Source organism: Lactuca serriola, chromosome 8, assembly GCF_051521515.1.
Source record: "Lactuca serriola cultivar US96UC23 chromosome 8, Lser_US96UC23_V15, whole genome shotgun sequence".
Taxonomy (NCBI): domain Eukaryota; kingdom Viridiplantae; phylum Streptophyta; class Magnoliopsida; order Asterales; family Asteraceae; genus Lactuca; species Lactuca serriola.
The window spans coordinates 48,397,747-48,412,529 of NC_136415.1; the positions used below are offsets into that span (position 1 = coordinate 48,397,747).

At 37.5% G+C, this 14,783-nt stretch overlaps 1 protein-coding gene across 1 annotated transcript; it reads right to left on the minus strand.

Moving 5' to 3' along the window:
- Window positions 1–6,384: 6,384 nt before the first annotated feature.
- On the minus strand, window positions 6,385–6,940 carry LOC145066870 (uncharacterized). The gene is made up of 2 exons (XM_079014123.1): window positions 6,748–6,940; window positions 6,385–6,659 (listed from the first exon to the last, which is right to left on the minus strand). The coding sequence occupies exons 1-2, from the start codon at window positions 6,938–6,940 to the stop codon at window positions 6,385–6,387; spliced, it is 468 nt and encodes a 155-aa protein (XP_078870249.1).
- Window positions 6,941–14,783: the final 7,843 nt, after the last annotated feature.

Genomic DNA, 14,783 nt, shown 5'->3' on the forward strand with positions numbered 1-14,783 from the left:
TTCAGCAAGAAGAACCACAAAAAATGAATTTTTTTAACATACAAGGCATCAATACAATAGAAACCAACCAGGCTCTGATACCATTGATAGGTTTTGGTCATAAGAACATCCTATGTGCTCATACAAACCCTAATGCTTGGATCTAGGTTTCTCTATTGTACATGCAAGTTATCCAAGACTATAAACCCTAATTCTAGCATACAAGTAATCATATTAACATAAGAATGGGTTTAAGATATTACCTTAATTGTTATGTAGCAATAACAATCCCAAATCCTTCTTCTATTGACTTTAGAAGGCTTAGAGTCACAAATGTCACTCCTCTAATGGTTCACAAACACCAAGAGCAAAAGGATGAAGAGGAGAGGTGAAAGAGGCTACCCTAAAACGTGTGAAACCCAAGGAGAAATCTTGGCCACGTTTTTGGGTCATAAGGGATGTATATATAGTTAGGCTATTAGGGTTATCTAACAAGGAAACCCTAATTTGGATGCTTAAGCCCTAAGCAACCCATGGATCCCTTTCCTTAAGGCCTTGGACGATTTCCTTATGGGTTTCCCCATAGAATTTGTCCACTCCTTAATACAAGGCAATCTATGGCCCAATTGCAATTATCTTATAATTACAATTCCAGTCCCTTAAGTTTAATTAATCTCTTTTAGTCACGAAACTAATTACCAATCAATTATTGACTAATATTAATTAAACAATATGATTTCTTCTTTAATATATTATTCTCATAATATATTAATAAATCATATTTAATCCTTTCTCTCCATAATTCATCCTATCAAGTTGCTTTGGTGAAGGCAACCCAAAAGGACCATGCACCGTCGGGTCAAGTACATACCAAAATAGTTATGGACTTAGACACTAATCCAACAGTTATCATATCAATCATATGTGATTGATAACCCGCATGCAAAAGGATTTATCACACTTTCAGCTGTTTTACCAAGTATAATAATATAGGTGGTTTTCCAAAACGTCTTTACTTGTTTAAACCTTTTCTCAAATTGTCTCTCGCGCTGTATGTTTTACTTCACAACCAGTTACAGCAGTATTTTAAACAAAGGTTTTCTTTACTTATATTGTTTTATCAAAATTATATTCAAAACTTGTTTATGAAAGGTTTTCAAAGGATTTCCAAAGGTCTTCAAGCTTATTTTACAAAAGGATAACAAGTCACAATTTTCTTAAGTGTAAAGGTTTTCCAAAGTTTTCGTCAAAGTTTTCTTCTATGCTTTTATGCTTCCACTTCGTTAAATGCATGCCTGTACTTGTATAGTTATATAAATAATGTTTAAAGGACTTGGGAAGGCTAGTTCGCCCTATTTCCTTTTCCTCGTTGAGATGTGGTCTGGTGGGTATCGGATATCCGTCCAAAGGTAGTTTAAACATTAGTTATATATCATGTATACACGTATAGACATAAAGGTTTACGTCGGCCAGTTCATTTCCCTTGGGTAGCAAGGGCATCCTTCCATTCATCAATCATAGATCAGAGAAACTAGTAACTATTATAGGAATAGTTAGGAGCCTCTATTTACTCTTTCTAGTACGAGAATTCAACAGGAGTCAGTTAATACGCGAGTCTTTATCATTTCTCCAGTGCCTCTAACAGAATTCAGAATACGAGATGCATCTTCAAGAAACGGATCTCCCCGTTGTCGAGTTGGTAACCAGAGTCTCATGTAGGGATAGCGGGCATTGTGTGTATAGATCTATACGGGACTGACACTCCCGCACCCTGACTGCTAGCTACAGTCCATGGCCTACCAAGCCAAGGGGTGACAAATGTCACATTCATACCGACACTTGCAGGGCGTCAAGTTCTCTACTGTCAATCAGTATGGTTACGAGTATCTCCATGTTTACCTTATAATTTGTGGCCTTAAGGTAACGAGAATTAACACTATATTGTTGAAACAACACTCTTAGGATTACTCTTTGTTTTAGACCTTGCTAGCTGTATCGTTCATTTGATACTGTCTGGGGTCTGTGTTTCTTTGTTTTAGACCTTGCTAGCCGAATCGTACATTTGATGCCGTCTGGGGTCTGTGTTTCCTTTTGTTAGACTGATCTAGGCGTGTCATTCATTCGATACTCTCCTAGAGTCTATGATTTCTTTTGCCTTAGTGAGCAGTATTTTCTGCCGAGGCATATGTTATTTTCCCCAAGTATTTTTACTTGTGATATTCTGCTACTTTCTTTAAAGTCAAATACCGTATTTTGGGTAATGATAGTATTTCAGGGAAAATTTCTCTTTAAAACATAACACTGTGGAGTCTTGGTAGAAGACTGCTTTTAATTAGAAAATATAGGATTTTCTGGAAAGGACGCTAATACACCATAGATTCTAAACTACTACTTTTTATAAAGTTATTTTCAATAAAATGCTTACTTACACAAATGACACTAAATACTTATGAACTCACCATCATTTATAAAAATGCTAATACTCGATTTTAAAATAACTTGTATTCTCAGGTTAGCAATAGACAGGTACACCCGGGAGCTTTTGTGAAGCCATCCTAGAACCGAGCTGCAACTATATTAGTTTCTGTATTACTTTGATGTTTCTATGCAATGTAACTTATGTAAAACTATTACTATTAATGCAATGGTTGTGGTACTTTGATTACTATACTACATATGTTGTGATACTTGACATGACGTCATCCACCCCAGAACGTTTCTGTCGTTCCGGTTTTGGGGTGTGATAGTTGAGTACCCAATAAAAATGCCTTCATCTGATTTTGGTGCAAATTTGTTTAGATGATCCTTGTTGTTGATCACAAAACATCTACATCCAAAGATGTGGAAGAATCTGACAATAGGTTTGCGATTGTCAAGACCCTCGTACGGAGTCTTGTTAAGACTGTTGCAAATGATGCTTCGGTTTTGAACAAAGCATGTGGTTGGCACTGCTTCGGCCTAGAAGTAGAGAGGAAGGTTGGCAAATTTTAACATCGATCTAGTTGCTTTGACCAATGTGCGCTTTCTTCGCTCTACTACTCCATTTTGTTGCGGTGTGTAGGGAGCTGATAAGTTGTTACTGATGCCCTTGGAAACCAGGAAACTATTCAAGAGATGATTAGTAAATTATGTTCCATTGTCACTTCTTATTCTTTGGACTGGTTGCTTGATTGGGAGCTTCTTTTATAAAGTTGATCAGGATATGCAGTGTGTCAGATTTAAGTCTAAAGAAGAAAACCCATATGAAACGTGTAAAGTCATCAACTATAACCATAATGTATTTTTTGTGATGAAGAATGGAAACAGTAAATGGACCACAAAGATTAATGTGAAGCATCTCTAATGGCTCAACAATTGATGAATCAATAAACAGTGGACTGATCCCCTTTATTTGTTTTCCACACTCACAAGCTGGGAAGAGTGTATCATTTTTGTACTTTAGAATTGGTACACCACGGACGAGTTCTTCGGTGACCAGGTATTGATATACCGGAAGTTCAGATGAGCTAGCATGCGGTGCCATAGCCAGTTAACTTCGGATACTGCTTTGGACAGAAAACACAATTGTGGTTTGCCAATGATCAATGAGACATCCAAAGGATATATTGTTCCTTCGGTTTTGGATTTGATCAAACAAGTGTTTCAATCATTCGTCATTATGTAGCAATATTCATTATCAAATTCAACCCAATGACCAACTTTTCATAGTTGGCCTAAATTGATCAAGTTGTGTTTGAGGCCTTCTATGTATGCAACCTTTTGAATTGAGAAATTTCCCGTAATCAATACACTATAACCCCTGATAATTCCATTTGCATTGTTCCCGAACGTGACGTGTCCACCGTTACAGATAGGCCTGGAGTCACGAAGGTTTTCTAACCTTCCGGTCATGTGCAAGGAGCAAAAACTATCAATTAACCATTCCTCTTCTTGTTCCTCCTTGCACATTGCCTGAAAATTAACAGGTTAGTTTGGGCACCAAAACAAGTTTAGAGCCCAGGGACACATGAGAAACTTTCTTACTGGATGCATGTAAGTGAGTCTTAGGAACATCTTCCGTGTCAGTTTTTAGACCTAGTCCTCGGTGTTTGGTAACTTTTGTGATGTTATGAGGTTGGATTGGACAAAACGTTTTCGGTGGATAAAATCCAAAATAAATATTTTTCTCGTTTATCCAAACATCGTACTTGGTCAACGATCCGTAGGGTAATGTTGTAATCTTGTGACTGGTCCATGTGTAGTTTTTGGCTGCGGTGCCCTTGGGATTTGAAAAAGCTTTGTCATTTGAAATACTCCTAGGTTTTCATTTACTGACGGATTGATGTGATTTTGAGGGTTCAAGAGTTGGTAAAATGCCTTTCCACTTTGGATCGTTTAAGTAATATCTTTGAAAAGAATATTTTTGAAAAGATGTGACTTTCTTCGGGGATTTTGTAGGGGTATTTGAAAAAGTTTTTGTTACTGTACACTCCCTTTTGTTTGAACCTTTGACTACCGTGATTTTTGAAAGATTTTTAGCGGCTGTGGTTTTTTCGAAACCCTTTTGATTTGAAATTTTGGCTTGTTTGAAAGTTTCATTCAACATTCTAGCATCCTTTTATCCTCAAGTCTTCCTCTCATGTGATATAGCTCTTGGGGCGCTATATTCTTTTCGTATAATGATTTGGTGTAGTCTAAAAGGAGAGTAACACATGTGTCATTAAGTCTTTCTAAGTATGGTTCACAATCATGCATGCTAAAATTATTAAACTGGATCATGGTTTTTACCTATTCAACGACGTTGAGGGTGCCATCTTTGGCCATGTAGCATTAGTTTCTCTCCAACTTTGCCGATCCGTCCTCTTTAGTAGCTGCAACCATGCATATCTTCCCTTTTCCTTTGATGTTGTCAAAATCTTCATCCTCATCTCCGGATGACCACACCTGATGATCTCTTTTCACATGAGCAACATATGCTCTTGCCTTTTCTTTTTCTTCCATTTCTTGGACCATTATAAGATAGAATTCCTTGTCCTTAATCACATTTGCTTTGAAATATTTGGCAAAGTGATTTTCTTTATTACATTTATGGTAGATGATGACTTCAATTTTCTCTTCATTTGAGGTACCGAAGTTTGTTGGTTTGTTGGACTACGGTGCCTCTTTGGAATGATGTGCATTCTGTGGTTGTGGGGGATGGTGAGGGTTTCGAGGATATCGTGAGTGGTTAGACTGCGGATTCAAGTTACAGTTAAAAGGTGGTTTTGTGAACTGTTGATTCTTATGAAATGAGGTTGGTGGTAGTCGGTTGAATTGCTAGCTAACCAGGGCAATACCATTTTGGAATTCTTCTTCATGATCCATTTCAGCATCAGCTTCATATGACTTCGTTGGGTTGTCATATGAAAGTGGGTAGGATGATTCGGTATGATATGAGTACTATGGGGTTTTGGTTTGTGGGGTTTAAGCTATCAGTGCAAGTGATCCACCGAGGCCAGCACAATTGGTTCTGGTGCCAGAAGTTCTCCATATAATTTAAACAAAGGCAAAGTATGGGTCTTTCTATCTCTTTGTACAATCATTTTTGCGGTAGACCAATGTCTTCCCAAACCATTGAGAAACTGTAGATTTGTTCTGTGATTGCTTTGAATTGTACTAACATTTTATAACTTTGTAATGATGAGAATGAATTGTTTGAATGAGTCGTCAAGACTTTCACCAGGAAGAGCTTTGAAATTGTTGAACTCATTGAGAGCAGTGGTGAGTTTCTTATCCTGAGCTTGTTCAGATGCTTGATAGAGACTTTTAAGCACATCCCAAATATCCTTAGCAGATTTACAGTTGATGATAATGTCAAAGTTGTCTGGAGCTACACCGCAAGAGATTTCATAGAAGGCTATAACATCATTTTTCCATTTTGTCAAGATCATCTTTGGTTGGTCGATTCATTGCAGCCGGACCTCTACCTAGTCTGGCTTGACTAGCATCTGCTTGAATAGGAGTAAGAACAGGGACATGAGGTCCTTCTTCCACAGATCTCCACACATCTCTTCCAAGCCTCTTAAGATACCTTTCCATCCTTTGATACCAATGGTGGTATTCATTTGCAACAAGTATTGGTGCCCTGTTCGAGCCTCCAACACTGTTGGAAGCGTTCAATGATAAAGCTTGTGCCATATTTCCTTTGTTTTGTTTTTTAAGAATGAGCTTTATTGGTATAGAATGCTTTTCAAATTTAGAGTTTTGTTTAAAAAACAACCACTTTGGCTCTGATACCAATTGTTGAGAGAAAAAAATTTGAGAAACACTTGAACAAACGTTAGTACAAGATAATAGTTGCAGAATAAGTTAATCTCAAAGGATCTTTCTATCTCTTTGTACAATCATTTTTGCGGTAGACCAATGTCTTCCCAAACCATTGAGAAACTATAGATTTGTTCTGTGATTGCTTCGAATTGTACTAGCATTTGATAACTTTGTAATGATGAGAATGAATCGTTTGAATGAGTCGTCAAGACTTTCACCAGGAAGAGCTTTGAAATTTTTGAACTCATTGAGAGCAGTGGTGAGTTTCTTATCCTGAGCTTGTTTAGATGCTTGATAAAGAGTTTTAAGCACATCCCAAATCTCCTTAGTAGATTCACAGTTGATGATAATGTCAAAGTTGTCTGGAACTACACCGCAAGAGATTTCATAGAAGGCTATAACATCATTTTTCCATTTTGTCAAGATCATCTTTGGTTCGTCGATTCATTGCAGTCGGACCTCTACCTAGTCTGGCTTGACTACCATCTGCTTGAACAGGAGTAAGAACAGGGACATGAGGTCCTTCTTCCACAAATCTCCACACATCTCTTCCAAGCCTCTTAAGATACCTTTCCATTCTTTGATACCAATGGTGGTATTCATTTGCAACAAGTATTGGTGCCCTGTTCGAGCCTCCAATACTATTAGAAACGTTCAATGATAAAGCTTGTGCCATATTTCCTTTGTTTTGTTTTTTTAAGAATGAGCTTTAGTGGTATAGAATGCTTTTCAAAATTAGAGTTTTGTTTAAAAAACAACCACTTTGGCTCTGATACCAATTGTTGAGAGATAAACTTTAGAGAAACACTTGAACAAATGTTAGTACAAGATAATAGTTGCAAAATAAGTTAATCTCAAAGGATCATGTAATCTAAACAATAATAAGTAAGAGTTGTTAGATAGTTAGTTGCAAAATTATAAAGTGCTGAAAAGTAAAGGAAATGTAGATGACAACAAGTTATATCAAGTATACACCAAACTGATTCATAATGAGGTTTGCATTCAAACACAGGCTAGTATATGTGATCAGTTTAAGGTGAATAGAATCTTGAATATTAGATAAGATATGATTGAGATAAGAGAGAATGATCTTGGTATTTAAGAGTGAAAGTTCATAAATATATTTTAAATTGGTAAGAAGTGGCAAGATTACATGAAGACGAGAACTCTATTTATAGAGTCTCAAATAGTTACATCTTGAATAAACAATAATAAACAACTGACTTATGTGACCATGCAAGGTTCACTGGGCAAAGTAAAGATAACATGCTAAGTAAGTTAACATAACAAAAGGTCTTCACTGTGGTAGTAGAAGTTGCGGTTCACTCTGCTTTCAAAATAAGTTCATCATCTATAAACTGTGGTAGGCACACATCATTGTGGTAGTAACATCAGTTGCGGTAGATAGAATTATGATTGTGGATCCTTTTAAGTTTAGAGGGTCACTTTATGTAACAACACCAAATTTCTCTCTAATCTTACCGTATATAAGGAAATTCGACACTTCACGTTTATTCACTTTTTTCATATAAATTATCCATTGGGTGCAAGAAAACCCTTTTCTCTCTCAAGCAATGTTCATTATCTTCTCCACTACATCAATGGCTGCATCTTCTTCAATTGAGGAACAAATGGTTCAACATTACTGAGCATTATGGCTAACCAAAATCTCATCTAGGACATTGATCCATCCAAGTATGACGCTTTTCTCCAACCACTGATTGAATGCCTATGATACTCTCCTCTGGTTAGTGCACTATCAAAGACAGAGAATGTTCCTTTGGCTCATCTATCCAAAGCTTATTCTACTACTCGCTATGAGGAAAGTGGACCCATTATTACGTTTGAGATTGATTCTGTCAAAACCACCATCACCAAGGCCCGTTTTAGTCGGTTGATAGGGCTTTTTGATTCTAGGAATTTGGCCAATCCTGAATCTATCTGCTCTTCCACAGTTTGGAGATGTTCTACCAAATGGGCTACAAATATCATCTTGCAATTTTATCTAAGTTCAAGAAGGCTAACCTTCCTCCTATGTGGAATGGTCTGTTTACACTGCTTTTCAAGAGCTTATCAGAGAGAGTAACTGGATTTGATTGTACATTTAAGCTCTTTCTTACGATTATGTACGGTGTCTACTCTGGGGTAAATTTGGATTATGGGTCAGTTCTTTGGGCTTAATTTGTTTAGAGCACTCTCTCTGTTACAAGGCACAACGAAATTTCATGTGCTCATTTTTTGGCTATTATTGTTCAACGGACAATCAAACGTCACAACATTCCGGTGATTGAGGGTTCTGCGATTGCAACAATTCCTATGTTTAACACTTCAAATGTTATAGTGTGTAATAGTTCAAGATTCACCTTCATCGGATCTATACCAGACACCATGCTTTGCAATGTTTCGGCAAGCAGTGACATTATTGTTGATTATCGCAAACTACCAGCATCTGGTCCTCGTCCTTTAACTGTGGAGATGCAGAAGGATTTAGATGAAGCAAACAAGCCTAAAAAGGGGGGAAAACGAAAACTGAAGGCTGGACCCTCCGAACCTTCTCAGAATCCAAAGAAGAAGAAAATTAAGTAAGTTGCTCGCATGCCACGGACTCCCACTCTGAGTGATGAGGTGGATTTGCAGTCCCATACCATCTCTTACGTTCGCATACTAGAGCAGGACCGGCATGAAAATAATGACACTGCAGTGACTTCGGAACCTATCGTTTCACAGCCCACTCCTACTCAAACAATTCCTAGGATATCATTCTTTATGCCAACTTCTATTCTAATTACAGATGATTTTTTCTAGGATTTTGCTCCTCCTTCTCCTCCTCCTTCTACTACAACTCCTATCACCATCGCTCTGTGTCCTCTTGTATCTGTTGGAGTCTTGCAACAACATATTTCCACTAGTCACGATGCTCTATTGTTCACGGACTCAACATAAACCACAACAACAACCACAAGTTTGCCACCATTCATTGCCAACGTATTTGATATGGGGGCAAGGCCTTCTGGTATTTCTGTTGGTACAGAGCCCACTCCCATCTCACCACTTCGTCAAGATGATCCAAATACTGTATTTGGTGATGATCGGGATGCTTTTAAGGATTTTCATTATAGTCCTTTTAATATTCAACCAGAGAGTGACGATGATGATGCTCTCATAACCGTAAAGCAGTTTAAGGAACTAAATTCCAAATTGGATTCTTTACTCGAGTCCACAAAAGACTCTTCAAGTAATGAATACTCTCAGGCCTCTGTCAAATCCTCCATTGAAACAATTACTAAGGAGCATGCTGCAAATATCTCTCTCACAAACAAAGCAGTTACTGATTCTAAAAAGACTTGCAAGGAAACGACCGAAAAGGTTGATAAACTATTTTTTGATATCAAAAGCTTTATGGAGGACTTTATCTCTTCATCTGAATCCAAAACCACCTCTATGAACACAACCATCAACATTCTTGTTTCTTCTCTCCAAACTGAAAAGGATGCTCTTACAAAGGTTCGCTCTGAGATTCAAACTGAAAATTCTGAGTTCCAAGCTTCCTTTTCCTCCAAGATCGACAAACGTCAAGTTGATTTGGCTCATGAGAACAAGATAATGGTTGAGCTTGTAGTTAAAACTGAGAAGGTGAAGGTTCTATCAGTAAAGTTAACGCGTGCGAACTCCCAGATTGTTGATCTGAGGTCTGAGAATGATGTCATTTGAAGTTGCATTGCAGATGTGAATGTTGAGTTGCACAGCCTGATCGAAACTCGCAATTCACTCGTCACTGTTTATGTTCGTCAGCATCTATCAGAGAAATTATAGCCTACCTTCTCCATGTTAGACAAAATCTAAGGTGTTCCGGAATCTTCTATTCCAAAACAAGGGGGAGAAGCAAAGAAAGTGACAACTGAAGATGTCAATAAATCAACTGGTGGTGGTGGTGATGAAGAACAAAAGCCAAAGTCAAATGAATCAAAGGATAATGTAGATTCGAGTTCGAAAAGAAAAGAAAAACTTGTGAATGATGATGATGATGAAGAATAGGATGAAAATGAAAAGCTGAAGCGTAAATCTCACGATGCTAAGATTGATAATAATCTGTGAATCGCTAGGGAAGATGAAGAACGAGAGAAAGCTGCTCGTGAAGCAGAGGAAACCTTTAAAGCCCAGAAAACTATATTTCCTCTATGGACAATGGCATGAATTTTGAATGAAGCCATCGACAATCCAAACATTTACTAGCTAGAGCCTGTTGGATCATTCGAATTGGAGAACTCTTCGGATTTACAGCTTGATTAGCCTATTACACTAAAGGCTTTTCTTTTTCGCAGTGTTGACAAGATTGCGAACATTTTCCTGGTGATCAGGTGCTCTTTTTGTTCTATCTAAAGTACATGAAGCCACAATATGAAACGTAGATCTTAAAGAAGATCACAGTTGTTACGGTGTTCGGACCAATTAAAACTGAGAGCTTCATTAATGCTCGTTTCAAGGTTGCTCGTGGGGCTGTGAGTTCAACGCACAAATTTACTCTCGAAGATATGCCCTGCCTCAACCCATTCGATTGGATTTCTTTGTTAAATCTATTGCTGAAGGATCAACAAAAATTTGATCCTATTATTGCACATCTGAAATGGATGTTGGTCTGTTACATCCTAGAGGTTGGAAATATGGACATGGAGATTACCTCTATTCTGAATAAGAAACCTACAGTTCTCTCCAAGGAGCCTCGGAAGGATATTGATACAATTAAGTTGGGGAGGAGACGGAAGAAGGATTGGAGTGTCGCTTTTTAGATAAGAGAAAAACTAGATGCCAACTTTCACAGAGTCTGCTTCTATTTTCCAGACAAACATTTATACTCCTCCTCCTGTCTGGATATATTGTGGATTTTGTGAGTCAGAATAAAGCGCACATTGTTTCAGACAAGAAGTGTTTTAATGACATGATCAATTGGTATGTCCTAGTTCACAAGACTCTACTGGGAATTATGCAGAAGCAGTTTAAAGTTCAAAAGCGCCAACAACAATGAAGATCTACCTTCCTTATTGACACAAAAAGGGAGATTGTTGGTGTTATATTGTGCTGTGTCAATTATTGTGTTGTAATTATTCAATCTTTTGTAACGGGTGGGGCCTGTCCACCCAGTTCCTTTTTGTGCTAGGGTTAGAGTATAAATAGTGCATGCATGCACCGTGTTTTGAATTAATAATCTTGTAACCCTACACTGCCTTTACAGTAGAAGTTCTTCATCAAGCACTTCTAAGGCAGTGATTTTTAATCATTCAGCAAAACTTTGATCTCCTCTCCTTGTGTTTGATGCTTTCACCTATTTTAAATATACCGATCTTATCATATTAATCTTATCAACACTCCCCCGCCAGTTGCTACACCTCGATTGTCGGTGTAAACTCCTCCTAGAATCTCCTAACAAACTCCTCCCAATTCATGGCCACCAGCGATGTAGATCCCAAAGCTTGGCCAACCTTATCCCACCAGTCATATGCTCGGTCTCTTAGAAGGCAGGATATATAACCTACCTTTGCCCCTCAGGTAAAAAAAGCATACGTTGAGCATTCTCCATGTCAACAATCCAATGGTGGCTAGCAATGGGTTCCTTAGCCCTAAAGAACTCTGGAGCTCTAGAAGCCTTGAACTCCATAAACTAGGGACTTCGTGCTCCTAATTGTCTCGTAGTGATCTCTTCTTGAAGGGCCCTGAGTCGCTTATCCATCAGCTCCATAATCCCCTCCTTAATAGTACCCAAATTTACATGGTGGCCTCCATGAGATTGCAGGAAATCTCAGATGTGATAAACTCGTGTAATCGCTTATCAATGGTTCTACTCTAGAACCAGAATCCAATCCAGAAGCTCCTCCTCTCATGATCGCTATGCCCAACTAAAATACAAATATACAAAATCACACTCATGAGGGAACCTCCATTCCACAGGCTCCATAGGATTTCGAAGAAAATCCTTGTCTCGAGTCCAAATCTTATGCTTTCAGTAGTACGGGCCCAATACTTTCTTCCACACCTATCTATACTTTCCTCAAGGACCATCATAAATCCTCTAAATCACCACACTAAATTCATACACACTATCCATATGCTAAACAACACACGTATCCTACTACGGTATTTCCTGGACTCTTATAGGAATTCTCAACTCAACTGCCCTGCAACATAGGGAACCTCGACCAATACTATCGGTTGCCTTATGAATGCAAGTTGTACACAAAATGGGGTCACATAGATTGTTCAATTATGATTCTATCCTATGTCCATAACCAAACAAGGAAATAAAAGTGAGGCTAAATCGATCATTCTAGGGCTATATGAACATAGTCGTACACAACTTTTAAAGCATACGTTTAGTAATTAGCTGAGCTAATATCAATTCCATATAACACATAGCATTCAATTCTCCTAGGCTATAAGGCATCACACAAATCAAGCAATTCTAACATATCATTCCTGAAGGTATCCTTAGCCCTACTCTCATGCAATTCATATGGCAGGCATACTAATCATAATACACAGACATGTGTCTTTTGGGAATCACTTACTTGAGCTTGGTTGATTGCATGGATCGCATCCCCTGCTTGTTTTATAAAAATCTTTAAGAATTTTATTTTTCTTCTGAAAGTATTATCATTTCCTTAGTTTATGTTCTGACACAACTGAAAGTGTGCCCGATTCCCTCAAACCAAGGCGTTGATACCAACTTGTAATGTCCTAAAAATAGTGATAAAATTTTCATTTTCAAATTCATCAATCCCATATATCATGTCTCAAAAAAATCCAAGATACAAACTATCCAAAACAGCATATTAAAAGAAATCATAATCGCGGAAACATAAGGGGGGAGGAATGATGTGCCATCACGCTAAACCCTTCCTTTTCGTACCGAAAGTACCTAAAACCAAAAATATATTTGTAAGCACAAAGCTTAGTGAGCTTCCCTAAAATACCACACACAACATATATATATATATATATATATATATATATATATATATATATATATATTAGCACGTGACTGTGTCGGGTCCCTATCAACCCCCGGGCTAAGCAGTTAATATCGGCGATTTCCAGGTGATTTCTAGGTGGGATATCGGTTATCGGTACTTTCCAAAATATCGGTGTCAAATATCGGACCAAAATATCGAACCGCAAATATCGGTGATATTTACCGATATTTCCAGGCGATTTCCAGGTGGGATATCGGTTAAGTAATTTTACTTGCTTTTTTTAGTGTTAAGTCATGGCCTTAAGTCTTATGGACTTAACTTAACTGAACCTGCTATTATGTTAAGTACTTAATTGTTAGTTTTAGGTCATTGACTCATATTTTAAGTATTAACCGATCTTATTGTTATGTTAATTGTTACATACTTAAGTGTTAACTTGCTAGTTTCTATAGGTCTGATCATGTTGATGTGTTAAGTGCATAATTATTAAATGATGATGATGATATTAGAGTTGATGTGGATGATCTAGATAAAATAATTGGATGCCTTGGTTGATGTGGACTTGGAGGAAGATTCCATTGCTTACGTAAGATTATGTTTCAAACATTGACAGTTTTGAATTTTGACTTTTTATATTACTTTTATATATGTTTTATGTTTATATATATATATATATATATATATATATATATATATATATATATATATTAATTATTCATGATATAAAAATATCGATATCCCACTGATATCCCACCGCGATAACCTATATCCCAAATATCGGCCCTTGACCGATATTTGATTTTCAACCGCTATAACTGCCTAGCCCCCGGGTACGTATCAACCCCATGTAACAGCAAGTAACTGTGTCGGGTCTGTATCAACTCTCAGGTCCGTATCAACCCCAAGTCCATAATGACTCTAAGCCTAGTTTGGCTCCACACATATTTCATACAATAATATCAGTAATTGTCACATATTCACATACATCCCCACCGCCACGCCGTGGGCATTTGGCTTTTAGCAGCTTAAAGTTTTCTTCTATCCTAAAGGCTCCAAATCTTAGATCTGGTCTGAAACAAAGTCTCAGAGGATAAATTTTCCAACTTTATCTGATAAGACCATCCAAAAAGTCAAAACCTCAAACCCTGGATTCAAAGGGATTAAATATTACATGACTTTCCCCATTAAGCACTTATCCCAAAAACTTCATAGCTCATTTTCTCCATAACCTATTCTAATACCTAATCTAACATTAAAGTTGTTGATTTATAGACATGCATGTCTTGAAGCCATAATGAGCGAAAAAGATGGTTTTTCCATGGAAATCCCATGCATGGTTCAAAACCCCACACGGATCCAGATCCATCCCAAATATTATGTTAAATGTCCTATAGATCCATAAAGTTGCAAACTTTCTGAGATCCAAACAATCTAACCCACAAGAACATGAAGATTTAGGGACAAAACATAAGATCTAGCAACCTAACATGATAAAAATCGAGTCTTTGAGACTTAAAAAGGTCCAGAATATTGCTAACACCAAGTATGAGGACT